This window comes from Archocentrus centrarchus, chromosome 23 (assembly GCF_007364275.1).
Source record: "Archocentrus centrarchus isolate MPI-CPG fArcCen1 chromosome 23, fArcCen1, whole genome shotgun sequence".
Lineage (NCBI taxonomy): Eukaryota > Metazoa > Chordata > Actinopteri > Cichliformes > Cichlidae > Archocentrus > Archocentrus centrarchus.
This window is the reverse complement of record NC_044368.1, coordinates 24,464,205-24,491,079: the sequence shown is the minus strand read 5'-3', so window position 1 is coordinate 24,491,079 and position 26,875 is coordinate 24,464,205. Positions and strand designations below refer to the sequence as shown.

Below are 26,875 nucleotides of genomic sequence, written 5' to 3'. Positions count from 1 at the left end.
AAAAATGGTAAATGGACTAGTTCTTACATAGCGCTTTTCTACTCTTGTTGAGCACTCAAAAATTTAAAGAAGCGTTATGTAGGTCAACCAACCGATTTCGTTAGACAGGCCTGAAGCTTCTGGGTTTAATTTTAGCGGTGACGTACCATGTGAGCAGAAACGTCTTGACACGTCAAGAGGAAGTCATGGAGGGAAGTAACGGAGCGAATCCGCCCATTTTTCAAAATAAAATATAGTTTAGGCGCAGATAATAAGTAAAACGGAAATAATTTAAGTTATTTATTCTTTATGTGCGGCCCGGTACCAAATGTCCCACGGCCCGGTACCGGTCCACGGCCCGGGGGTTGGGGACCTCTGATCTAGAAGACTGCAGCAAGTCTAGTGTGCCTCAAGCCCCAGTATAATTGGTTCAGGGCTGTGATGACATCATAGCTGATGTGCAAAGCAACAACCAATGGGATGACTTTCAAATAAGCTAACTCTTTGTGCTTTAGTTTACCAAGTTATTCCGATTATTCCTGGATTTATGAATCAAAGTACGACAGGAATCAGTCAGCAGATAGTTCTTTATTTTGTGAAGTGTAATCAAGTTAAAATAGAAGTACAAAACTTAAATCTTCATCATTTTCTTAGCCTGGTTCTTCATCACGATACTCAAAACACCTTCCACACTGACGTGTCAAATAAGCACCGAATTGCCTGTTTGAGGAATGTGTGGAGATTCTAAGGTTCTCATTGATCATTAAAACATGAAGCACCTCAAGCCATGGGCAGATCATGATAGGCTGCATACTGTCCGGTCACTTGATGATAGATCTGTGCAAGCAAAAACAAGTGTAAAAACCATATGTACATATAAGATATAAAATATGTCATAATTACTGCGTGTATTCCCACCTGCCGCTCAATGTCAGCCAACAGGCTGCTGGCTCCCAGGCGAAACAGGCCAGGACAGAGCCAATCATTCCCCAGCTCCTCTCTGATCAGAGTTAGCCACACCAAAGACTCCTGAGCTGTTCGGATCCCCCCTGCTGGCTTAAAGCCCACCTGAAGGAATGCATGCATACACACTTAAAGCATGATTACATGTCACATCTTCTTAGAGTGTAAACACCTAAAAATGTTATGATTTTGTGCATTTAATAGTGAAACAAGGGAAAGTTATTGTAAAATGATACATGAGCACAAAAATACAAATACATGCTCAAGGGCCAGCGCACACAGCTGATCTGGGTATATGTTATTGTCAGAGTGCAGTTAAGAAAGAGATCCAAACAGTTCATGAACACATGATTTAAACTCAATGGCCATTTTATTAGGTCTCATTAGTGCAAAAATCTAATCAGCCAACCACATGGCAACAACTCAATGATTTATGCATGCAGCCATGATCAGGACTGATGATGTTCAAACAGATCATCAGAGTAAGGAAGAAAGGCAGTTTTAAGTAACTCTGAACGCAGCACTGGTGCCAGATGGGCTGGTCTGAATATTTCAGAAACCGGTGATCTCCTGAGATTTTCCTGCACAACATCTCCACAGTTTACTGAGAACAGTCTGAAAAAGAGGAAGAATCCAGTGAGTGGCAGTTCGCTGTTGATGCCAGAGGAAAAAGGCCAGACTGCTTTAAGCTGATAGGAAGGCAACAGCAACTCAAATAACCACTCACTACAACCAAGATATGCAGAAGAGCATCTCTGAATCCCATCGAACATGAAGCAGACGGGTTACAGCAACAGCAGAGCACACCAGGCGACACTCCTGTCAGCCAATAACACACAACTTAAACTATGATTCACTCAGACTCACCAACATGGCACCTCTGCAGCCTCTGACGAGCCTGCTGCAACATCGAAGGGTTTGAATTTAGCGTAAGCAACATGGAAGGGAAACGTACCCATCTTCTGATGCTTCCTTCTGGTAGGATAAGGTGCCGTGTCACAAAAGCTCAAATCATCTCTAACTGGTTTCTTGAACATGACAATGAGTTCACTGCACTCAAATGTCCTCCACAGGCACAGCCTCAACAAAAAAGCTTTGGGCTGTGGTGGAACGTGAGACTCACATCAACAAATCTGCCATCATGTGAACGTGTCCCAAAACTAGCTGAACACGTGCCACGAAGACTTGAGGCAAAAACAGGTTCCAACCCAGAACAAGCATGATGTACCTAATAAAGTGGCTGAGAGCTTTGGTTTACCATCGCCCTGGGGGGGGGCATGTACTTTTTAAATGACTGTAACTCATTTGTACTAGAGAGAAAACTGCGATGGTTTGGAAATAGGAGATGAGCTTTATGGAGATATTATGACACGATCACAAAGCATTCACACACTGCTGCTGCTGCTGCACACAGACATCAGCTCCTCTGAGACTTCACCACGAGTGCTTCACATTACTGCAACACCAAAATCCTGCTCGGCTACAGAGGAGATTCAGATAGTTCCTCAAAGATGACGAGGATTTATTTTTCTTAATTCTGCAGCCAAAACTACAGTCCAGGCAGCCTGTATAATACTTGGATGTTAAAGGGTTAGAATTCATTTTTAATGGTGTTTCATTGTAACCACATTAAAGAGTAATCACATTAAACATATCTAAAATTTTACATTATTCACTAAATACAAAATCTGCTAAATAAGGACACTACACTGATACTCAGAGATGCAGATTGTTCTAGCTTGTGACTGATTATTGTTCCATCCATGTTATCTACAGAGATACATAAACGCTGCCTTCAAACGTATGAACCTTTCATGCAGCATCTTCACACTGTCCTGTAAACGTGTTTATTTTAAGGTTTGTGCAGATTTTTGTTGATTCTGTTTAATGAAACTGAGCAGAATCAAGTTCGTACCACTGCAGACGGCCCCCAGTCAGCTCAGTGCCCCTTCCCTCGTTAACTAGGAATATTCACAACACACAAACGATTGTACCTTGTGGCCCGTACACATGAAGTAGTCACGGATAGCTCGCACCATCACTATGGCAACAGGGTAAGTAGCATTGACAGCCTCCTTCCCTGTAGATGTCTTGATGAAGTCCGAACCTGTTGTGTTCATACAGGTGAGATGTAGTCTTCAACAAACCAAGCATGTGCTAAAGTCATGTTGATGCTGTCGTGCTGCATGCACCGCTCATCTGTCAGGGTTTGACTTCATATTTCTGTGGCAGGATGCACTCTGCAGCAGGACAGACTGAGGACAGAGACGTGGACGCTGACAGTCTGGCCTGGCCAGACAGGAACATCTGCTGCTGCTGCTGACGGCTAACAAAGAACAGCTGCATGTTCATCAATAAAATCCTTATTTTTTCCTCGCCTTCCTTCATAGCCAATTATGTTTTATCAGCTTTACTGATAAAAATAGAAGATGAAATGACGCTGTTTAACAGATTATCCACAAACTGCAGGAGCAGGAAAAAATCAGCCCTTCTGCCTCCCTGGTGTATAATGACTGTTCATTACCGAACAGAACAAGATGAACATTTTGCAGTTCATTAAAGACATGTTATATGTATTTTTCCAGGCAGGTCTTTTTTTCAGCCTCTCTCTCCTCTTCCTCAAACTGGCATAATCCTTAAGATTCGTTATGGGGAGTCTTAATTACCAGATAATGGATAACGGTTATTAAATGTGGGTGGCGGTAATGAAGCTCTATTCATTTGCGTGGGCAGGGGGATACTGGCGGGGAACAGCAGAGTAAAATAGGCTACATCAGAGATTAATAGGTGAAATTATCATTCAATTTCAGGAATCTCATATGCAATTCATAGGAACAAGGGGAGATTAAGGAGCAAGTGTGGCGACAAAAGCAATGCATTTTAATAATGATCTCTATCAGAGCCCCTGACAATTTAGTTCTGTAATCGGCTTATTATGTGATGGCTAGTTAAGCATACTGTGTGTGTGTGCGTGTGTGTGTGTGTGTGTGTGTGTGTGTGCGCGCTCCACTCCTCAGATTTGCCTTTTAAAGGATAAAGTAACACCACCGCACACTGCAGCAGGACTCCTGCTGGATTCACGTGATTGAAAACTTTGGCACAGGAGCTGTTCAGGCAGGTCACCGGCTATGTGAGCTGTGCTAAGAGCACACTATAAAATAACATCATTGCATTGTGTGTCACTTTTATGTATGCACAGCAAGATGAAAATGCTATCATTGCACAGCCTGTATAGCCCACTTGTTTGATTAGTCACATGACAGAACAGGTAACCAAAGAAAGCGTGCCTGCTGTTATTAACTCCTCCTTTAAGTAGCTTGTCTGAATCATTTTATCTGCTGTGAATATTTTGGCCGGTGACTGAAAGCCTCTCTGGAACAGTAAGAGTGTAAATTTGCTTGCTAAAAGCTTTCAGCAGATCCACATGTTTGATTTGGGTTTTATGTCCGATCCCCTTCCTGATGCATGCCCAAAGGGAATTTGTGTCTCCGGCTGGAATCGAACCAGCAGACTAAAAACTTCTGAATTATGACTTTAAAGATTCAAAAACATCACTACAGTGGTTTCTTTATCACAAGCAAACCAAACTTCTAAATCTAAAAAAAAAAAGCTGGATATTTTTATATTTCACGAGCACCCAGCTCCACTCATTTATAATATATAATCTATATCAAACTATCAATGAAGATTTTCTTCATATAAACACATATATAATATCCATCGACCTATGTAGCTCTCTCTCACACTCACACACAAAATATGGTGCAACACATTATTGAGTTGTGAGACTGACCGGCCATCATGGCGACCATGCTGGCTCTGTAGACATTAGTGAATGAGCCCAGCTCTCCAACAGCCAGGATGGTCTTCATGTGGGCGTCGCCACAGGCCTCCCGAAACTGACGGATCTCATCATACACGGCTGTAAGGAGTACAACAATAGAAAAACACTTAATACATCATCACTCAAGGATCATTCAAGGATTTCTTATATTCTGTTAATTTCCTGAGAAAAATGATGCAATAAGCTGAAAGCTCAGTGAACAAACAAATAAATGCTAGTACTTCTTGCTAGTACTTCTTGGAGTCGCTGTGTGCAGTGCTCAAGGGTACCCCACCTGGAATCTGCATTGTCCTACTGGGACACCTCAATACTCATGTGGGTAACAACTGTGAGACCTGGAGGGGCCTGACCTGAACCCACGTGATGTTACTGAACTTCTGTGTGTTCATACGTGCACATGGCACCAGGATACCTGAGGGTGCAGGTCGATGATCAATGCTGTAATCATCATCAGATCTGCAACCCTATGTTCTCAATACTTGGTTGAAGAGAGGAGCTGAGCCGTCAACTGATCACCACCTACTGGCGAGTTGGATCAGGTAGCAGGGGAGGATGCTGGACAGACCCGGTGCACCTCAACATATAGTGAGGGTGTGCTGGGAACACCTGGCAAAGGCCCTAGTTCACGAGCTCTTCAACTCTCACCTCCGGCAGAACTTCGTCAGCATTCCGAGGAAAGCTGAGGACCTTGAGTCCAAATGGACCATGTTCTGCACCTCCATTGTTGAGGCTGCTGCTCAGGACTGTGGCTGCAAGGTGGTTGGTGCCTGTCATGGTGATAATCCCGAGCCAGCTGGTGGTCACCAGAGGTGGAGGGAGCCATCAAGCTGAAGAAGGTGTCCTATGGGTCTTGGTTGGCCTGCGGGACTCCGGAGGCAGCTGTACCGACAGGCCAAGCGGATTGCGGCTCAGGCGGTGGCTGAAGCAAAAGCTCGAGTGTGGGAGGAGTTCGGTGAGGCTATGGAAAACGACTTTTGGGTGGCCTTGAAGTGATTCTGGCAAACCGTCAGGCAATTCAGGAGGGGAAAGTGGTGTTCTACTCACACGGTCTATACTGACCTCAACTGAGGCTGTAGTCGGGCGGTGGAAGGAATCCTCCTTAATCCCACTGACACACCTTCTGTAGTGGAAGCAGAGTCTGGCGGTGAGTCTGGCAGTGAGGGGGCCACTTGCCCATCACCTGGGGTGAGGTCACTGAGGTAGTTAAACAACTCCTTGGTGGCAGGACTCCAGTGTGTGGCTACACTTCAAGATTGGACTTTGTCCAACTGGTCCACATGTTTTGTGGATTTGGAGAAAGTCAGTTGACCCCACTCCTCAGGGAATGCTGTGGGACGTCCTTTGGAAGTATGGGGTGTCTGGCCCATTGCAGCGAGCCAGTCGGTTCCTGTCCAACTGCAGCGAGAGGTTGGTTCACACTGGCGGCAAGAAGCCAGACTGTTTCACAGTGGGTGCTCGACTTTGTTAGGGCTGTCTATTGTCACAGCTTCGGTTCAGAATTTTTACGGACAGCATTTCTAGGTGGAGCCAAGTAGTGGAAGGCTTCCACTTTAGTGGCCTCAGGAATTGGTCTCCCCTTTTTGTGAATGATGTGGTTCTGTTGGTTTCATCAGGTGGTGGGCTCCAGTTCAGCTGGCCTGGGAATGCCTCACTGTTCCCCCGGATGAGGTGAAGGAGATGGCTGAGGACACGGAGGTCTGGGCTTCTCTGCTTAGACTGTGACCCTGTGACCCGGACCCGGATAAGTGGCAGAAGATGGACGGACGGGTTTTTCTCAACTGACATTTCAAGTGTCATGATCAACTTCTACGTAGTAAAGCCTTAGAAATGCTAAGCAAACAAAATATTAGCTCTACAGTCTATATTAAAACTAGGCAACACACACACACACAGATCTAAATTATAACTTGCTAAAACTCTGCTTTTAAATCATAGTAACCCATCCTAAAATTACTTTTTGATTCATGTCACAATGAGGTTACAGTGTACCTTCCCACTGTCCTGTGATGGCCAGCATCCTGTTGACGACAATGTCGATCTCAGTGGCACCGTGAGTCACTGCTATGCGGACCTCCTGCAAGCGGGTCTCCAGTGGTGTCTGTCCTGCTGGAAAACCAGTGGCCACTGGGAGGAGCAGACAGAAAAAAACCTAAGTGCACGACTTTTCTTTTCTAAATTACAAACACAGTCTCACACACTTTAGCTGACCATTCATTTCTCTCCATTAAAGGGCTGCTTTAGGTGCAGCTCCCTGTTAAGTGACTGACCTGAGGCAACAGGAAGGCTGGAGTTGGCTGCTTTAAGTGCTTTGACAGCATCAGTTACCCGAGATGGATATACACACACTGCTGCTGTAGTCACTCCTGCCATCAGGGGTAAAAAGAAACATGGTGATAAACTGGTCTGTGTCTCCCTCTGCAGGATGACTGAACAGTCCGGCCTCCTCAAGGTTACAGATCTGCTGAAGCTAAAAGTTCATTCATTCCTTTGTCTCATCCAGAGAGGCGGGACTTACTGCTCACCACTAGAAGGTACCCAGTCACCTGACTGAGCCGCTTTACTTTAGTGTTAATATATTACTTAGAGAAAAGAGGGATGATGAAATAATCCTGAGTTGTCTTTTTTTAACCAACATCATACACAAATCAGTTTCAGGTTGAAGACAGACAAGCTGAAAATGGCTTAAATAGCAATGATTTTTTTCTATAATTTCGGTAATCTGTGATGATCTTGGACAAAACACTGACACCTGTAATTTTTCACAGTAAACAAGCACCTAGCGAGGCGGCTCCTCCTCAGGTGCTGTGAGAGCTGAAACCAAAGAGAAAGAAGGAAACACCAAATGTGTGAACCCTACAGTGAATTTGTTCCAGCCAAGTGGTTTTAAATATAATTCTAAGGTTTTACGTATAAAAAAGGTCACCTGGTCCATACCATTTGAATGTCTATCAAACCAGGCACGTCCCTAATCTGCACCCAAAACTTCTGCTTTTATACGAGTACTTACTGATGATCAATTAATGAAGTGCATTTGATTATCAGCGCCTGGCTGGGACGTCCTATGGCAGCAGTAAGGCTGTTTCCACAGTTTGGCTTCGTTTCTGTTAAATAAATAATAATGAAGGCTGATATGTTTTGGGCTGCTGAGGTTTACCTGATTTTAAACAGCAGCAAATGATTTCCGTTGTGTCCTGATATGTAAACTCTCATCAGTCTTAAAGGATCTTTATCACATGACTGTATTATTTGGAGCGCGTGTTGCTGGCACAGTTTGTGGCCACTACAAATCAATCCAAATTTAAACTGAACACAACATTCAAAGCAGCACATGAGCAGATATATTTGTACTTACAGGGTGAATTAATACCAAAATACAGTGAAGCTGTCGTGGCAGCTCATTATTTTATTATGGCACATTATCATTTTCTCTTGTCACCCATCTGTGAGTGTGGTCCACAGGCCTTTAGCCATCATAAATATTTGACTGTTCTTTTTTACTTTCCATAACAATAAAAAATGTAATTAGATTTTTCTGAGAAGCTGTGAGCAGAATCAGAGACTGAATATCAACAACAGAACAGAGGATCTGTGATCAGTGTCACATCACTCAGATTCACACTCACATATTTTCTCCTATTTGGATTTCCTAATCCAATCATAGCAGCTTTATTTTAACCCATCACAGTGGCCGTGCCTGTTAACAAACTACAGTGAATGAAGCGGGTATGTAGGTAGTGTTTCTGAACCTTTGTCCTGCATATCCAGCTTCCTGAGCAGGTCACGCTGGACCGGCTGCACAGCTTTCATACAGAGCCGATGGACGTTGGAGAACGTGTCGTCTCCAGCCAGAGTCGTCAGGTCGATGAGCGTTACGGCCTTCAGCAGCCAGGCGGCCTGCCCGACACAATAAAGGCAACAAATGTATATTATGTGAGCAGTTGTTTATTAAAGTACTGTGGGCTTCTTGTCATCACATAGCACACCATAAAGTACAGAGGTTAAAGGGCAGCTCACCTGCCACTGGTTCTTGGGGAGCTTCAGTCCTTGAATGTGCTGAGCCCTCTTCAAGACAGCCTGTGTGTTCACTCTCACTCTGGATATCCAGTCCAGGTCTGCCAGGAGCACAGACACAGACTCACTTTAAGGATTTCTGGGTCAAACTGAGGAAGCTTCTTCCTCAGCTGTCCTCAGGATTCAAAGATCTTTGATACAGCATATACAGAGTGCTGATTATCATTACACACTCACATGTTTCAGATCACCAAACAAATGTGAGCAGCAGACAAAGATAAGCCGAGGGGAAAGCTATCCAGACCTATCTGACCTCCAAGGAGAAACCCACTGATCTCACAGGGGCCAGAAACCATCTGGATGACCTTTGGGAAATATTCTGTGGACTGACGACAGCTGAACTTTGAATCCCGTCACATCTGGAATAAACTGCCAGCATTTCATGCAAAGATCATCACCATCAGTCAGACGTGGCGGTGCTGTGATGACAACTAGTCAAATGAACTAGGAGGTGCACCCAGTCACACTGTAATGAAGCCCGTCAGCAGCCATGTGATTGGTCAGTACAAATGCATGACACATGGCAGCGTGTGAATAAAACTTTCCCCAAGCACTGTTTCAGAGTCCTGCGTGTATATTAGTGAGTACCATCCAGGTAACTGCGCTGCTACACGAAGGATCACGAAGAACTCAGAGTTTCAGACTGGGTCCCAGCACGTGTTCACGGGACACAGCCCGCGTCCTTTGACCCGGCAGATGTTGGTACTCACCGAGCTTCGTCCCCGGGTTCCTGGCCGACATGTCTAAGGACAGAGTAGGGCCGTTTCTGCGCGGATGTGCGTACTTGCGGTGTGGTGGTCTTGTGAGTCGTAGCCAGTGACAGCCAGAGCACGGCCAGGTCAAGCACGCTCAAGATGCCCGGATGTGCTCCTGCTCCGCCCCCTACCGAGGGCGCAGCGGTGGCGACAGCCAAGTATCCCAGCATGCATTTCATACGAGGCTTAAACGCGGATGAGTTACAGTTTCTTTACCACGGATGTATCTGTAGGTGGTTTGAGGCGAGAATGTAGTGGTGTAAACATATCAGGCTGTCAGCTGACCGCGGTCACGTGACAGCCACCCAGCCCCGCCCCCTGTACGGAGCCTTTAAAAGTGATTAGTCACTAATCCATGTGCTGAGAACTGTAACCTTTACCCGCTCTGTTCTTCACCTTCCTGCGACAAACAAGGAAGAGAAAGAAAACCCGAATATTCTCGGAAATAAACGAGTTTGTCTTCCACGTTATTATTTCTTCAGTTCTTCTGTCAGTGAGCTCCACATTAACTCCAGCACCAGAGTCACCACATTATTATTCATTATTCTAGTCTGCCATGCCAAAGAAACACAGGAAGGAACTGGAACTGGAGGGAGGAAACATTATAATAGATAGATAGATATTATAATGTTTCCTCCCTCCAGTTCCTTCCTGTTTCTTTATATTCTGTACCTGTATTCTGTATATCCTGCTCTTCCTCCCATGGCTTTTGCCAGTTTTCACTTCTTCTTCTTCTTCTTCTTCTTGGTTGTTAATGATGGTTGGTGACAGCATATTGGGTGCTTGTCACCTTCTGCTCCAGGTCGTGGGCCTGAGATTAAATCCTGCCTATTAATCCTGCTTGTTTTATAGTCTCAAAGGAAGCTTTACTGCCCAGCTCACTTGGGGAATTCATTAAATGCTTAATACTCAGTTCTTGAGTTCAGGTTTCTGCTCAGTTCGCTTCCCTGTGTTGGTGCACATGACCACATCATTTATGATGTCAGGTGTTTGTACCTTGTTGTAAAGCCTCTGTCTGCATTTGCGAAGGTGGAACTTGACACACCATTTACAGTCATTTACTTTAGTTAATGCAGTGAGATTGCCCACGAGCCTGACTGTCAGCACCTGGGGTCCCAAAGCCCAGAACAAGAGTCAGCAGCAGAATCAGCTGTTTGGCATCAGCAGAGCAGATTTGGCCAGTTTTTCATGGCTGTGACCCACACACTCCACTCTGCTGCTCAACACACAAACACAGCATCGTTATAACAAAGAAATAACTGACCAAACACTACACTAAGGAGTAGTTACTTACAAACTTATATGGTCTTTATATTTTAGCTTGGTGTCATGTCTCTTTAGACATGATGTGCACCTGTAACTCCTCTTGAAAGCCTCCATCGATCCTTCCTCCACCAATGAAATCCATCGACACGGTGCAGCAGGGCCGAGGAAAGCAGGAGGCACAGGTGAGGGAAATGAGAAGTTTAAATTAGGTTTTAAAGATTTAATTTGTTTCAGTTGATATTATCTTTACCCACTGATCATTTTCCTGTTATTAAGTAAGGGCATTGCTTCACTTTGGGCTTTATTACCTGCTTGTTGTGCTCAGCTGCTCGTCCTAAACTAGAAGCAGGCCTGGCTCGAGTTTCCCTCTGCAGTGAAAGAGGCTGAACTTGATGATGTCCCTGAACCTCCACCAGAGGTCAGTGTAGTGCAGGATTTTACACTTTAATAAAGGGATACACAAACATAGATATTCAAATCAAACTGCATTTCTCCAAAAGCAAATTCTGAACTCAGCTGGAAATATAAAAACTTGATTTTGAAATATTCCCGAGGTCTGAATATTTCATACAGTTTAAGTTTCAGCAGTACACATATTTTATATGCAGTATCATTCATAAAATGAATGATACTGCATGAATGAACTGAATTCACAAAGATGTAACCCAGTATTTCAGAGCTATCTGAGCTGATTTCATCCCCTACACTGACAGCATACAGGCTGTATGAATGTTGGATTCAGCACAAGTGCTGGGGAGACTTAGTAAATCTCATATTGCCTGTACATAAACAGTGTGAAACATACAAGATAAACATATAGTTACATACATATAGTCAGATTTAATTCACAAATGTGACCACATAATAGTGTGGTAAATAGTAAACAGAGAGTTTTTCTACTTTAAGCACCGATTCTCTTCAGAGAAATCCCATGTTTGTGTGATTTGGTGGGAGTGTAATTATTGTTTATTATTGCATTGTTTGCATAAATTTGATCATTTCTCTATTTTTCCACAGGCCAATTTCTAAGATGATTTAATTTTTAATATGTTCTTTATACATTATTTAATTTAGTTCAAGTTATAGAGCTTTTGTTCTGAAGGTCAAGCGTGTTTACTCGTTTTGCTGTGCTGCTCTTGTGTGAGTAAGCTCTTGAGCCATATTTGTAAGTATTAGAATCTATGTGTGAAGATTATGGTAATTGACATTTTGGTGAGTCTGTGCAAAATGAAGAGTCAGTTTCCTGTTAGCTGACCGGAGTGGCCCCCAGTGTGGTCTTCTTTCACTGTAGCCCATTGTGTCTTCAGAGATGCTCTTTTGCGGATCTTGTTTAGAACTGATTAAGTTACTGTTTCCTTCCTATCAGCTCAAAGTAGTCTGGCTGTTCTCCTCTGACATCAACGAGGAGTTTTCACGCAGACAGCTGCTGCTCACTGGATATTTTCTCTTACTTTGGGCCATTCTCTATAAACTCCAGAGATGGTTGTGCAGGAAAATCCTATTAGGTCGGCAGTTTCTGAAACACTCAGAGCAAGAACCATGCCACTTTGACTCACCTTTCTTCCTGATGCTCAGTTTGAACTTCAGCAGGCTGTCTTCACCATGTCTACATGCCTAAATGCTTTGACCTGCTGACCCATGATTGATTGATTGGATATTTACATTCGCAAGCTGTTGAACAGGTGTACCTAATAAAATGGCTTCTGAATGTAGTTAGTATGACTTTACACAGTAGTCTCTTATTATCACATCAACTTTTTGCCTCTCCACTGGGAGTCCACCGCAGCCCCTGAAATCATCTGGTCAAAAGTTGTAAAATCTGGCACACTTCCTCAGGACAGTCTCATCGTCATTTTCACCAGGTTATAAACCACTACTTTAACCAATGTAGCACCAACACTGGGGCAAAGCTGGACTTGCATTTGCGACAGTAACTGGGTCCAAAATCGGTCACCCATTTAGCCGATTTGGGAAATCGAAGCACTGTTGGAATCCTTGGATCTAACCGAGTTCAGTGCACCCTATGATGTCATTTTCTGCCATACTGGCTTTGGTGTCATTACACTTTTAGGGGGTGCTGTAATGAACAAAAGTGTGTTTTACCACACACCTTGCTGGCAGAGCCTCACACACAGCCTTCCCAGCAGCTGTTGCATCTTGCTGTTTGGCCCCCTCAGTGCTGCTTGCAGCTATATTTTCAGGAGTATTTTACTTTTCTCCATTTCAGCAATTTAGTAAAGTTTTAAATAAATCCTTCACATTTGTGTTTTTACTCTGTGTACATTTTTGTCAGTGAGGTTTGATAAAAATAAAAAACGATGTGATTCTAACTCTTAAAATATTACGCAGAAGTGAGTTCAGCTTAACAGCAACAACAGTCTACTTTCATTTTGGGAAAATTAAATTGCCCACCCAGTACTCACAGATATAAAAACAGAACAAGGAAGTCATAGTGTTTCTAGATATTTTTATTCATCCATTAACTATTTCAATTCAAGCGGTGACCAAAAACTGACATTTAAAAAGGTAGAACCAAAGAAAGAACTGTACACTGTAGGTCTTTAATGCATAATTATGATGTCACTGCTGACACTGCTAAAGCCATTAAATCTACTTTACAGTATCAGCTATTTCTTCAAAAATAATCTAATAAAATCTAATAATTTCAAAGTCACAGTATCACAGTCTCTACATGATTGGTGTGTACGTGTCTAATACAAGGCAGATCATTCAGAATTCAGTTAGCAGACTAAATGCAACTACTCGGATAAAGGTAATCAAAGGGCGTGAAAGGAAATCTGGCATTTATCAACAGTAGTTTACATTTTTTGAATCATTTTTCAAGAACAGGGCTGATATGCAGAGCTGTAGGGACTAGAGAGGGATAAAGCTGATCAGCCATATCATGAAGTTATGGGAAAGAGTTGCTGAAGCTAAGAGGTGAGCAGCAGTATGGCTTCATGCTGAGAAGGAGCACAGCAGACGTGATGTTTGCTCTGATGGAGAAGTAAAGAGAAGGTCAGCAGTAGCTGCACTGCATCTTCATTGATCTAGAAAGCCATATGATATGGTGCCGAGCGAGGAACTGTGGTACTACATGAGGAAGTCAAGAGTGGCAGAGAAGTATTTGAGGGTAGTGCCATAAGAGTGACAGATGGGTTCAAGGCAGGGGTGGGATTACATCAGGGATCAGCTCTGAGCCCCTGCTTGCAGTGATGATGGACAGGTTGACAGATGAGGTCAGGCTGAAGTCTCTGTGCACTGTGATATCCATATAGTGACAGCAGGCGGATGAGAGCTCAGAAAGGTGGAGGTATGCACTGAATAGGAATGAAAGTGAGAAGCATGACAGAATACATGTGTGTGAATGAGAGGGAGGCAGGTGAAAGGTTAAAATGCATGGAGTAGAGGTACTGAAGGTGGATGGGTTCAAATACCTGGGATCAACAACTGAAAGCGACAGACACACAAGAGCTGAAGAAGAGAATGCAGAGAGGGTGGAGACAAGTGTCGGGAGGATTTGTGACAGAAGGACGGCAGCAAAGGGGAAACAGAAGGTTTACAAGAAGATAGTGAGACCTGCTATGATGTATGGTTTAGAGATCATGGAGGTGGGGCTGGAGGTTGAAGATGTTATGATTTTCACTGAGAGTGACCACGATGGACAGGATCAGAAATGAGTAAATCAGAGGGACAGCTCAGGATGAGCGATTTGGAGACAAAGTTAAAGAGGTAAGGCTGAGAGAGGAGGGTAATTAAACCTCTACTTAAAAAGCCTTCACTGACCCAGCTGTCTTAGCTAATTATAGGCCAATCTCCAACCTTCCTTTTCTCTCAAAGATCCTTGAAAGAGTAGTTGTAAAACAGCTAACTGATCATCTGCAGAGGAACGGTTTATTTGAAGAGTTTCAGTCAGGTTTCAGAATTCATCACAGTACAGAAACAGCATTAGTGAAGGTTACAAATGATCTTCTTAGAGCCTCTGACAGTGGACTAGCTAACCTTTTATTACAGAGGTTAGAGCATACTATAGGTATTAAAGGTACTGCACTGCAGTGGTTTGAATCATATTTATCTAATAGACTCCAATTTGTTCATGTAAATGGGGAGTCTTCTTCACACACTAAGGTTAATTATGGAGTTCCACAGGGTTCTGTGCTAGGACCAATTCTGTTTACATTATACATGCTTCCCTTAGGCAGTATTATTAGAAAGCATTGCATCAATTTTCATTGTTATGCAGATGATACTCAGCTTTATCAGACTGCCTTAAAGACATAAAAGCCTGGATGACCTCTAACTTCCTGCTTCTAAATTCTTAAGTTATTGTTCTTGGTCCTAAAAATCTTCTAAGTAAGTACCTGGTGTCTAATCAGATACTTACTCTGGATGGCATTACTTCGGCCTCCAGTAACACTGTGAGAAATCTTGGAGTCATTTTTGACCAGGATTCGTCCTTCAATGCACATATTAAACAAATATGTAGGACCGCTTTTTTGCATTTGTGCAATATTTCTAAAATTAGAAACATCCTTTCTCAGAGTGATGCTGAAAAGCTAATTCATGCATTTATTACTTCTAGGCTGGACTATTGTAATTCATTATTACCAGGCTGTCCTAAAAGCTCTCTGCATTCAATTCAATTTTATTTATATATCACCAAATCACAACAGTCAGTCGTCTCAAGGGGCTTTATATTGTAAGGTGAGGATTTCCTATATAACTGTAGGGTCCTTACTTTACAATTTAAAGCACATTGAGGTGTCTGTTGTTGTGATTTGTTGCTATATAAATAAAACTGAATTGAACTTTAATTTTTTTGAATAAATGATTGAAAAAAAAAGCTTATTTTTCAATTATACAACCTTTATCTGCACACACACACACACACACACTCGCAAATATTTGCTTATCCAAATACTATATGTCCAATACTAAAAAAAAAAAAAAAAAAAAGCCAATATCTGATTTCACAATTTCTTTTTTGCACACCTGTACACAGAGAATACTTGGTTTGTGACTAAATCCTGAGCATCTTCAGTTCAAAGTATAATCACCTCTATCTTTACACAGTAACTCCTGTTTAGTTTATTAATAAACTGCAGGACTCTCCCCCGCGGTCCTCCATCTCTCTCTCAGAGCTCGGTCTTCTCATCGCTCACAGAGCTGCTGGCAGCTTCACTGCTGGAGGCAGAGGAAGCTGTGTCTTTGGGCTCAAAGGCCAGTGAGGCAGAGTTGATGCAGTAGCGTTTCCCTGTGGGTCTTGGACCATCATCAAACAGGTGTCCCAGATGAGCTCCACACTGAAAACATCAGAAAACATTTACAAATTGTACATGTTCTACATAATCTGAATATTCCCCATTCTGTCAGGTGTTATTGATATGATTTTAATTGCATCTTTCTGGTCAGAGAAGGCTGGTGCAGTGCATCCACTGTAACACCCTGTGGACACGCGCTGATGCCACGCGGCAAGAATTTGGAAGCAGTCCGAGTACATTTTAATTTCATGACAGCATTAGTAAAATGATTCAAATGTAAAAGCCAAGCAGGCAGCTAAATGCCGTTGACCCCGGGTCACAGTGAAAGCAGTAAAAAGTTGTGTAAGTGGTGTTCTTGCCAGTTTACTGGCAACGAGTCAGGTACATCTTGCCAAACACGTTCACCTGAGAGGAAGCCGAGGAGTTTTATTTTTAATAGCAACACAAGCAGCCATAAGTGAGGATGATCAGGAAGTCAGAGGAAACAGGAGGGCTGAAACGTCCTAAATTATTCAGCATCAAAGTATAACATTTCAATTTAAAACACCCGCAGACAGAAGTCAGTGTTTTCTATCACATCCTACTGATGATCACATTGTAGACCACAGCATATCATTTTCTATCTAAAATGAAAACATTGCATCAAAGTGACTCGTACTGTCTGATGATTATGGATGCATGTTTGTGTGTCTTAGCTGGTGGGCCTCGCCCTATAAGAGGAACCAGCAGCTGCTGATAATGGGATGTGTTTGCAGTGTACCTGACTGCATGTCGTCTCCACTCTGTGCATTCCATAGGAGAAGTCATCGGTCTTAGTGATGGAGTCCTCCTTCAGGAGGTCAAAGAAGGATGGCCAACCTGTAAACATGACAGCATCATGTTAGGAACTAGTTAGCAAATAAGAAAGAGATATGCAGGTGACAGTGACAATCAGAAAGTAGACAGTGCATTATGAGTGGGAATCAGCCATGCTGGTCTGTCAGTCTGATGGATTACTGTGAACTCTGGGAAAAATGAAGTGCAGCCTTGTTTTTACTAAACCAGCTCAGAGTCTTTAGTCAGCTGTTACGATGAAGCTGTCATAAAACACATCAAACTCAGCACATTTAACAGGTATGGCTATTTAAGCTTAAACTCAGCTTTATTATTCCCAGTGGACCTGTTAACCACAGTGCAGACAAACTGTTATCATTTATTCAGTGGGACCATGGCTGAACCTACATGAATTACAAACAATACTTATTTTCATATTTATAAAGCTGATCCAGCCAAGCCTGCTGACCATCACTCATCCAGGAAGTACTGGAACCATAAATGCACCATTGCCAACTTTTCATCCAAACATAACCTGTTCCTCCAACAGAATGATGAGCAGACTCCTGTACTCAGTTTGTTCCCTGCTTTAAAGACTTCAGGAAGCTTCAGCCATCAAACAGCCATGCATGTATACACAGTATATTCAGAAAGGTTATTTTAAATCAACTTACCCGATCCAGAGTCAAATTTAGAGCTGGAGCTTTAAAAGGAAACAAAAATGTCATTAATAAATAAAGTGCTAATTTCATGTAAAATGCTGGCTTGTCTCTTTTTTCCTGTATTATTCTATATTGTTGTGCTGTGTTATGTCTCCTATCAGGCTTTTTACTTCAGGAGTCTGTGAGCTCAGGCCAGCACACACACACACACACACACACACACACACACACACACACACACACACACACACTCTTACCTGAACAGGGGGGACCCACAAACAACACAAGTATAGGTCCCTTCATCTGCATGATACGTGAACTCTCCACTGAAGGCACTGTGGGAAAGAATGGATTAGTGAAACTTGATGGCATTAAGTTTTATTTTATTTGTTTATTCCCTCCCCTCATGAAATGTTAGGATGCAGTTCAGTTTATGTTTCACATCTTAGACCTGTAAAGCATTTAAAGACAGTAATGGATCCAGGTTCTCAGGTGAGTTTTAATGTTCATTTCTGCCTTCTTTGATAGATTTCTGCAGGCTAAATAATCTCTCTGAGAGGAGCTTCAGAGTTTTAGCCTGACTGAAAATACCACGTACATGTAATATTAGAATTAATGGTTTGCCTTTTCAGTCCTGTGTATGCAGAAAGGAAATTCCAGAGGGAGCCCAGCCTTTTTCATGCAGCTGTATGTGGAATGAGAGCTGAAGTGCAGTAATTACTGCTCTGCTTTGGCTCAGGGGATACACTGGCTCATGTTTCCACCCTCAGTGTTCTTAACAAGATACTGAACCCCACACTGCCCTCGATGCGTCTGTGAGCAAACGTCACCGAGAACAGCAGACTAGAACTTCAGCAGTACTTCGTACCTCTCGGTGCCTCTTTCCTGGGTCACATGGTACTGCTTCGGTGTGAGGCGTTTCCTCAGCTCCTGCTCAGTGAAGCTCAGCGGCCATGTCTTTTTAGTCCTACATGCTCCTGAGAGTGGAGGCACGGAGAACAGAGAAGATTAACTAAACTGCCACCAAGAGCGGATCATTATACTTGCTCAGATGAATATATAAAAAAATATATATAAAGTCTATATAAAGTAGGTGAATCAATAAAAGCAGATTACACTATAACACTAAGAACAGCTAAGTATTTATTTCATTAAGATTGTGGCACACTAACAGTTATTTTTCTCTGAACATGGTAAAGAAATAACTCAGCCACAGGAGATCCAACATAAAATCTTTGCCAAATTAAACATGCGGATTAAGAAGATTGCAAATGAAAAGATATCCTGTATTAACGGCATGCTTGTTCCACTGTTTACACCTCAACAATCTCAAAAAGTTGTCACAATGTTACAAATGACTTTGGAATACAGATTTCTAAAATGTATCATAGCCACCAAATGTCTCTGTATTCAGGAATAAAGTGAAGGAGCAGGATGCTGTTCTGAGTTGGTAGAGCAGACATCTGCATGTTTGGTCCTGCTGGCTGTTCAGGACAAACTGGCACCACTGCAGACGTTACAACTTACACGCTGATGTAGTTCAACAACAAAACAAATAAGAAGCTATTAGCAAAAGTTCCTGATTTAGTGTAACTTTGTGAAACAAAACAGAATCACTCAGTGCATGCAAGCTGCAGGTAAGCCAAGCAGTGAATCCTTTCTTACTCTGTTAGCCACACCACTACAAGGCTCAGGTACACATGTAGAGCTAACCTTTGACACATGCTGAACTACAGCAGGAGGAGACGTGGAGCTGCACTAATGTTAGTATCTTAGAATAACAAGTCTAGAGTGCATGAGGGATGCTATTCACATTTAAGCTGACTGAAGAGCACATAAAGCAGTTTTAGCCACTGCCAATCTCCATCCATCCATCCGTTTCCGCTCATCCAGTTCAGGGTCGCGGGGGGGGGGGGGGGGGGGGGGGGGGGGGGCTGGAGCCTATCCCAGCTGTCAAAGGGCGAGAGGCAGGGTACACCCTGAACAGGTCGCCAGCCTGTCGCAGGGCTAACACAGAGAGACAGACAACCTTTCACACATATGGGTAATTTTGAGTAGCCAATTAACCTAACCCCAGTAAGTGCATGTCTTTGGAATGTGAGAGGAAACCCACGCAAGCACGGGGAGAACATGCAAACTCCACACAGAGAGAGGCAGAGGCCTGGGCCAAGGTGGAATCGAACCCAGACCTTTCAGATGTTATTCTAGCTGTGAGGCAGCAGTGCTAACCACTGCGCCTCCAGGTGATGGGGGCAGCAGTCTCAGAGAAGTCAAGACCTCCCTCTCCCCAGCCACCTCCTTCAGCTCCTTCAGGGGGACACCGAGACGTTCCCAAGCCAGCTGAGATATATAAGCATGTCCTGGGTCTGCCCTGGGGCCTCTTCCCAGTGGGACACGCCTGGAATACCTCACCTAGGAGGCGTCCAGGAGGCATCCTAGTCAGATGCCCAAACCACCTCAACTGGCTCCTTTGGATGTGGAGGACCAGCGGCTCGACTCTGAAACCCCACGATGGCCAAACTCCTTCGGAGGACCCCCCCCTTCACTCATGAACAAGACCCTGAGGTACTTAAACTCCTCCACTTTTGACAGCAACTTGTCCCTGACTCAGAGTGGGCAGTCTACCCTTCTTTGGCCTCAGACTTGGTGGTGCTCACTTTCATTCCCACTCCCCCACAGTGCATGTAGGAGGTCATCAACTGATAAAACCAACAGAACATCATCTGCAAACAGCAGAGATGAGATCCTGCAGACACCAAAATGGAGACCTTCTCCTACTTAGATATGCCTGCAAATTCTGCCCAAAAACTTCTGAACAGAATTGGTGACAAATGCAGAGCTGGCACAGTCAGAGGGAATGGGTCTGCCAGCAATGCAAGTACCCCCCACTCCCACAGCGCACCCAGGATTCCCAAGGGACACATCCCACCCAGTGATTCCTAAAAGGCTGGATACTCTGAACAGTCGTTAGGTGCATACGCGCAAATGACTGAGGACCCGCTCCCTGACCCCAAGGTGCAGGGAAACAACCCTCTCATCCACTGTGGAAAACTCCAAAATACTGGCAGTGAACTGGGGTGTCCGCCGCCTCTCAGAGTACAGCCCCTCTCAGGGAGACTGGTTCCAGAGCCCACGCCACGCCTGAGGTGAGGCTCCTTCCCCACCAGAGGTGATTTTCCCAAGAGCTAGTTTTAATAGGCAGGGACGGGACCACCAGGGCCTCTGCCTACGACTGCCACCCGACTCGTGTGTGAAATTACATCCAATATGCTGAGATTATATATTTATTTATTTATTGCAGCCAAATTTGGGGCATGTTTCCTACCTCAGTTTTAACAGACAACAGAAAAAAACTTTTACAAGATGCAGGTTTACTGGGTTATCTGGACTTTGCATAAATCATGGCACATGTTGAAGTGACTTATTGAACACAAGTGGCCAAATCATGGCTGCAGATGAATTTTAATTTTCTGTGCCTAGAGAATTGTTGGCTAACGCTGTCAGCATGTTAGGAAGATCTGAAGGTGTGGTGCGCAAAGATTTTGCAACATTTTCATGACAGATACTGAGACTGAATACCATCGTGAAACATCGATCAGTGCAAAACATCTGAAAAAGTAAAGTCAAGCTGACACACCAGAAAAGTGTTAAAAGCTTTAGTGAGGCAAAGCACAGCAGGCACACAGCACCCAGTCAGTGGACCTGAGGGAAGACTGCAGGACCTCAGAGCTACAGGCTGACTCTTGGTTATTAGATGCAGCAGATTGAAGCCCGACATGGTTGTTGGAGAACGGTTCTAGTTGTGGGTGGAGTACCTAACAACCCTTAGCAGGGTTGCAGCCAAGGACTGGGCTGTATGAAGGGTAGCAGACAGAGGGAGAAACAACACGTCAACATGATGAGCAAAATTAGAGACAAAACATGGAAACTAGCACACGGGTCATCAGGTCATCTCTGAGACAAAAGAATCATTAATAACCAGCCCTGCACTCCAAAAATGTTCAGTTTCAAGCTGAATTTCAGAAGATCTGAAAATGTTTGCAACAATTCAGGGTCATGTACAGCTGTTATGGAACAGTAGCATCAGTTTCAACTCTGAACAGACACAAACATCACTGATTCCCAGCATTTAATAGTTCATGTGAACCATAAAGTAATGCCAGAGGCTGCTGGTGTTACCATAATATGAACAGGTCTACCTCATCCAAGGGCAACAGGGAACAGTACTGTGAACTGGATGGCTATAACATTATAACACAGATTTCTCTTTCAACAAAATACATCAGAGAAATTTTAAGTTATGCCCATGTACTGTGCAAAAGTCTTGAGACACCCTCATTTCTTTATATTTTGGTAGGAAAATGCTAAACAGGTGCAGTGATTTATTGAAACGTGCAAACATAAATGGAGAGTCTGTCCAATTAGCTCCAAAGTGTGACCACCTTTAATGTTCCACACATCCTGAACTCTTCAGGAACAGCTCTCCAGGCTTCTTGATGAACATTCCCAAACTCCTCTTTGGATTTTGACTGCCTTTTGTTACCTTCTCTGTCTACGGCCCGGGTTTGAGTCTGACCTGCGGTCCTTCCCTGCTCTGCTGTCACAATATCACATTTAGGCATAACTAATACTGAGGGACTCGGGGGAGGCCAGCCTGTGACTGGTCCATTGTGTGTCTTCTATCCAGGATCCTTTGGTGGATTGGTGTGTGTTTGGGATCACGAGGCTGTAGCCAAACACACAGATTATACTGTAAAGTGTTCATAATCCCATCAATACAAACCACCAACACTGCAAGCTGATATCCACCCAAACCATGACAATCACATGCTTTTGACAAGATCCCAACACCTGTGACTGAAATGCAGCCCTGCACCATGACAGAGCCCCCCCTCCCCATGCAGGCACTCTCTCCTGACCTCCTCCATACTGACACCACTTTGAACCAAACATTTCAGTACTGGAACTCCATTAGACCTGTTGCCACTGATTTCAGTGCAGATCTTGTGTGGCAGACCTCAGCCTTTTCTCCCCATTTCCCTTCCTTGAAGCTTTGAGTTTGACCAATGACAGTGAGTGAGTCCCTCGATGGAAGCCAATCTTTGTGAAACCAAACTGAAGAGTATCAGAGAATGTAGCTGTTATACAGCAGAATGAATATGGTTTTCTTTTTTATATAGCACCAGCAACACACACCTCTCTGGTTTTGGACTTGTCTGATTGGCTCACACTTGCTGTGTGTGTGTGTGTGTGTGTGTGTGTGTGTGTGTGTGTGTGTGTGTGTGTGTGTGTGTGTGTGTGTGTGTGTGTTAGGTTACTGCAGCTCCTCCTTCTGCGACCTTTATAGCAGATGTTTCCAGAAGGTCCTAAAGACTGACTCATGTATAAGCACTTCAGCGGCCTGTATAAATATCATTCTATTACAAACGCTCATCACTGCAGCTTGCACAGCTTCATGCTTGGTTTTGTGTAGCTCTCTATGGAAGCTTGTTTCTGCCAATAATAAAAAATTTGGCATACATAACTCGAAATTTCAAGTTACTAAGTCAAACTTTTGACTCGAAATTTTGAAAAAATAAGTTAAGATTTTGAGTTAGCGCTGCCGGTCAGGAAGCTCCCTGAAAGAGGTCATTTCCGTGTCAGGACAGGTACAGCAGGTACATGATAGTAGATGAATTCAATCAAAACACACAGCTGTTTTGAATAAATTCCACAGCCAGCATGCTGCTGTCGTATGGATGGGTTTACATGTAAGCTAACAGGTTACTCTACCTAGAAGAGCAGCAGGGTGGCAGACTGAGCTGCTGCCTTGCCCAAGGGCATGATGCAGGGCCACAAAAAGCCCACGTCTGAGGAGGACGGCCATGCAACAGTCACACTGAAGAGACAGAGAGAGAAAGAGGAGCATCACTGGATTATTTCATAACCCAAAAATATCCAATAGTGGGATTTCCTGGCTGTTTTGTGGCGGTCACTCATAGGTTAAACCATTCAAAGGTCATTTCTACACACAGCCATATTTAATTATTTATTACTATTTCTCTTTGAATTAGTCCTTTGTGACTGCAGGAGGCACAAGCTTGCTCTGTCTGTCTCACACACACACACACACACACACACACACACACACACACACACACACACACACACACACTTTTAATAAACTAATCTTGCAAATTACGTGTTTGTGTGATAAGAAGTGTGCCGTATGTATTACAATTATTTTTTTAAAACCTCTGCATTACCATGTGAATATGGCTGGTAATATAAAGCTGTCACTGTCAGTAAGAATGGAGGAGTGCTCATGAATGCCAGTGGATTTAAAGCCAGGAAGGAAAGCTGGGAAAAGCTGAGTGTGTCCCTTCCAGATTTATGAGTAGCCCAGCACTGAGGCATGGCTACATCTGGGGTTTGAGCAGGAGTGTTACATAAATATTAGATATGCTCAACAAGTAGCCTAAAAGTCAAAAATGTTATTTTTGTAAAGGACTAATATTTCTCATCATCTGCATCAAAAGGCAACATGTGCAAACCATCGCTGACAAAATAAACATGAAAAGACCGACAACAACAATGATCATAACTCTGCATTTCACTCTCATAAGCAGTTTAAGTTCCAGCTGTTGGTGTGTTCAGAGGGGTTTATGCAAACTTTAATATAATGAATACATTTCACAGCTCACACATCTGCAAACCCCTCAGCTGTTTACAATGGTTCCACTTTCCTGTACTGCTTTACTCTGTGCTGTAAGGTTACATTACATACACACATGAAAGAAAATACATTTTACTTCAGGTTAGATAATGAACAGGATCACATATGTATGCTCCAACAGGGAATTTAGCTTTTTGTTTTCTCAGTGGAGTACCTTCAGCTCATGGCTGCTCCCCTGCATGGGTATTACATTTATTAACCCTCCTAAAACCTGACTACCCAGGGTTGAGACCAGGAAGCTCTACAGAGCCGAATACTCGGCTCTGTAGAGCCGAGTATTCCTTTCACGTTAACTAGTAGTGACTTCATGGATTTCTTTACAAATAAAATTTTAGACATTCGAGAAAAAATTATTCATAACCATCTCAAAGATTATTCTTCATATTCGGCTGCTTTCAGGACTGCTGGTATTTGTTTAGACTCTTTTGCTCCAGTTGATCTTTCAGAGTTAACTTCAATAGTTACTTCCTCCAAACCAGCAACGTGTTTATTAGATCCCATTCCTACTAGACTGTTCAAAGAAGTCTTTCCAATTATTGATGCTTCAATCTTAAAAATGATCAATCAGTCTTTATTAGTTGGCTGTGTACCACAGACCTTCAAGGTGGCTGTAATTAAACCTCTACTTAAAAAGCCATCACTGACCCAGCTGTCTTAGCTAATTATAGCTAACATTTTATTACAGAGATTAGAGCATACTATAGGTATTAAAGGTACTGCACTGCAGTGGTTTGAATCATATTTATCTCATAGACTCCAATTTGTTCATGTAAATGGGGAGTCTTCTTCACACACTAAGGTTAATTATGGAGTTCCACAGGGTTCTGTGCTAGACCACGATATGTCCTTCAATGCACATATTAAACAAATATGTAGGACCACTTTTTTGCATTTGTGCAATATTTCTAAAATTAGAAACATCAGAGTGATGCTGAAAAGCTAATTCATGCATTTATTACTTCTAGGCTGGACTATTATAATTTGTTATTATCAGGCCCCTCTTCTGTGGAACCAGCTCCCAGCTTGGATTCAGGAAACAGACACCCTCTCTACTTTTAAGATTAGGCTTAAAACTTTCCTTTATGATCAAGCTTATAGTTAGGGCTGGATCAGGTGATCCTGAACCCTCCCTTAGTTATGCTGCTATAGGCCTAGGCTGCTGGGGGTTCCCATGATGCACAGTTTCTTTTCATTCTCATCTTTATCTTAAAATATGAAGCGCCTTGAGGCAACTGTTTGTTGTGATTTGGCGTTATATAAATAAAATTGAATTAACATTGTTACAAAGTACAGAGTCAGCCAAGCGACTCCAAACACTGAAGCACATTCTGCCTGCTTTGGTGTTTTTTCTCCAAACTGAATTACAGCAAACCCTCCAACAGTGTGCGTCTCATCAGGTGCCTCATTCCAAATCTGTTCCTACTGAAAACCAGAAGCAGAGCAGAAACTGACACAACACCACATCCATCCTGGGAAGACACATGAATAAATCTACATCCCACCCACCCTCTGCAGCCCTCAATGGGAGAAGCAGAAGAGGATGGACGGGTGTGTTTTTAGTCCTGTGGTAAACTGTTGCTGCCGCTAGATGTCAGTTAGGTGCAGCACATCGGAATGCATTGTGTGTAACTGTTATGAGTGGGATTATGTAACACAGAGAAACATACTGGGAGTGTTGGGATCCAGTCTAATGAGGACGCTGTGTCTGCGCCAGGTTTGCACACAAAATAAACACCGGATATGTTTCCAACTTAATATTGTGTCTCTACGTTCAATCGTTTCTGAAATACTCTCCTTAATTTGAAATTCATCTCATGATTTCTTATAATTCTCATCATAAATCCGACAAAGACGTCACCGCGTGCTTCAACAACATACTGTGAAACTACATAAAACAGTGACGTACCAAAGCAAAGCAGCCACAGGAGCGCGACGCTGGCAGCCTGCCGGCCGGAGGCGATCACCGGGTTAGCCGTGTTACTCCTTTGGGCTGCGGGTCCGGCTGGAGTGCTGCGTTAACAGCGGAAGGTTAGCAGCAGCACAACTAAATACTGTGTCCGGGTGAAACGACCTGCACATCTCCAATTATGGCCACGACCTCACTCGGTCACCTCCGTCAGAGTGACGCAAGCAGAATACCAGCCAAAGCTGGATGGCGTCCATGGAGCCGGGAACACCCGAGAACAGCCACCGGCCGGGCTCAGCTGAGCGGTCAGCGGCTCCTCAGCTCGGTGCTAACAGAGGGGCAGCATGACCGGAGCGGGTCACCGCGGCCGGGCCAGCGTGCTCCATAAAGCTCATGGATAAAGTGAGGTTCCTACACCCGGATTTTCTTCCACAGTTCTTTATGAAAATTAAACGTTTTGGAAAATGTCACAAAAGTAACAAAGTCTTAAAATAACACTATTTCAATGATGCCCTATAAAGGGTTAATGGTGTTACTGTATTATTTGTTACCCAGGGATGTACTGAAGGTCTTCAGTAGATGTTATAGAAATTATGAATTTTAACTCCAGCTTTGACTTACTGGGAATAAAAGATTTCTA

The 26,875-nt window shown here is 43.4% G+C and overlaps 2 protein-coding genes across 4 annotated transcripts; both read right to left on the bottom strand.

The window, feature by feature from the left end:
• Positions 1 to 548: 548 nt before the first annotated feature.
• On the bottom strand, positions 549 to 9,826 carry dera (deoxyribose-phosphate aldolase (putative)). The gene is made up of 9 exons (XM_030720720.1): positions 9,568 to 9,826; positions 8,801 to 8,898; positions 8,533 to 8,680; positions 7,054 to 7,149; positions 6,776 to 6,910; positions 4,736 to 4,864; positions 2,937 to 3,049; positions 898 to 1,047; positions 549 to 816 (listed from the first exon to the last, which is right to left on the bottom strand). The coding sequence occupies exons 1-9, from the start codon at positions 9,596 to 9,598 to the stop codon at positions 760 to 762; spliced, it is 957 nt and encodes a 318-aa protein (XP_030576580.1). The 5' UTR covers positions 9,599 to 9,826; the 3' UTR covers positions 549 to 759.
• Positions 9,827 to 15,461: 5,635 nt separating this feature from the next.
• msrb3 (methionine sulfoxide reductase B3) lies at positions 15,462 to 26,447 on the bottom strand. 3 transcript variants are annotated; one of them, XM_030720684.1, is made up of 7 exons: positions 26,236 to 26,447; positions 21,317 to 21,466; positions 18,483 to 18,591; positions 17,872 to 17,949; positions 17,627 to 17,655; positions 16,900 to 16,997; positions 15,462 to 16,181 (listed from the first exon to the last, which is right to left on the bottom strand). In XM_030720684.1, exons 2-7 carry the CDS (start codon positions 21,390 to 21,392, stop codon positions 16,014 to 16,016), a joined length of 558 nt encoding a protein of 185 aa, XP_030576544.1. In that variant the 5' UTR covers positions 21,393 to 21,466; positions 26,236 to 26,447; the 3' UTR covers positions 15,462 to 16,013. The 3 variants fall into 3 exon arrangements, with proteins under 3 accessions (XP_030576544.1, XP_030576542.1, XP_030576545.1); XM_030720682.1 differs by lacking the exon at positions 21,317 to 21,466 and adding an exon at positions 23,387 to 23,492 and having other exon boundaries at positions 26,236 to 26,444; XM_030720685.1 differs by lacking the exon at positions 26,236 to 26,447 and adding an exon at positions 23,387 to 23,492.
• Positions 26,448 to 26,875: the final 428 nt, after the last annotated feature.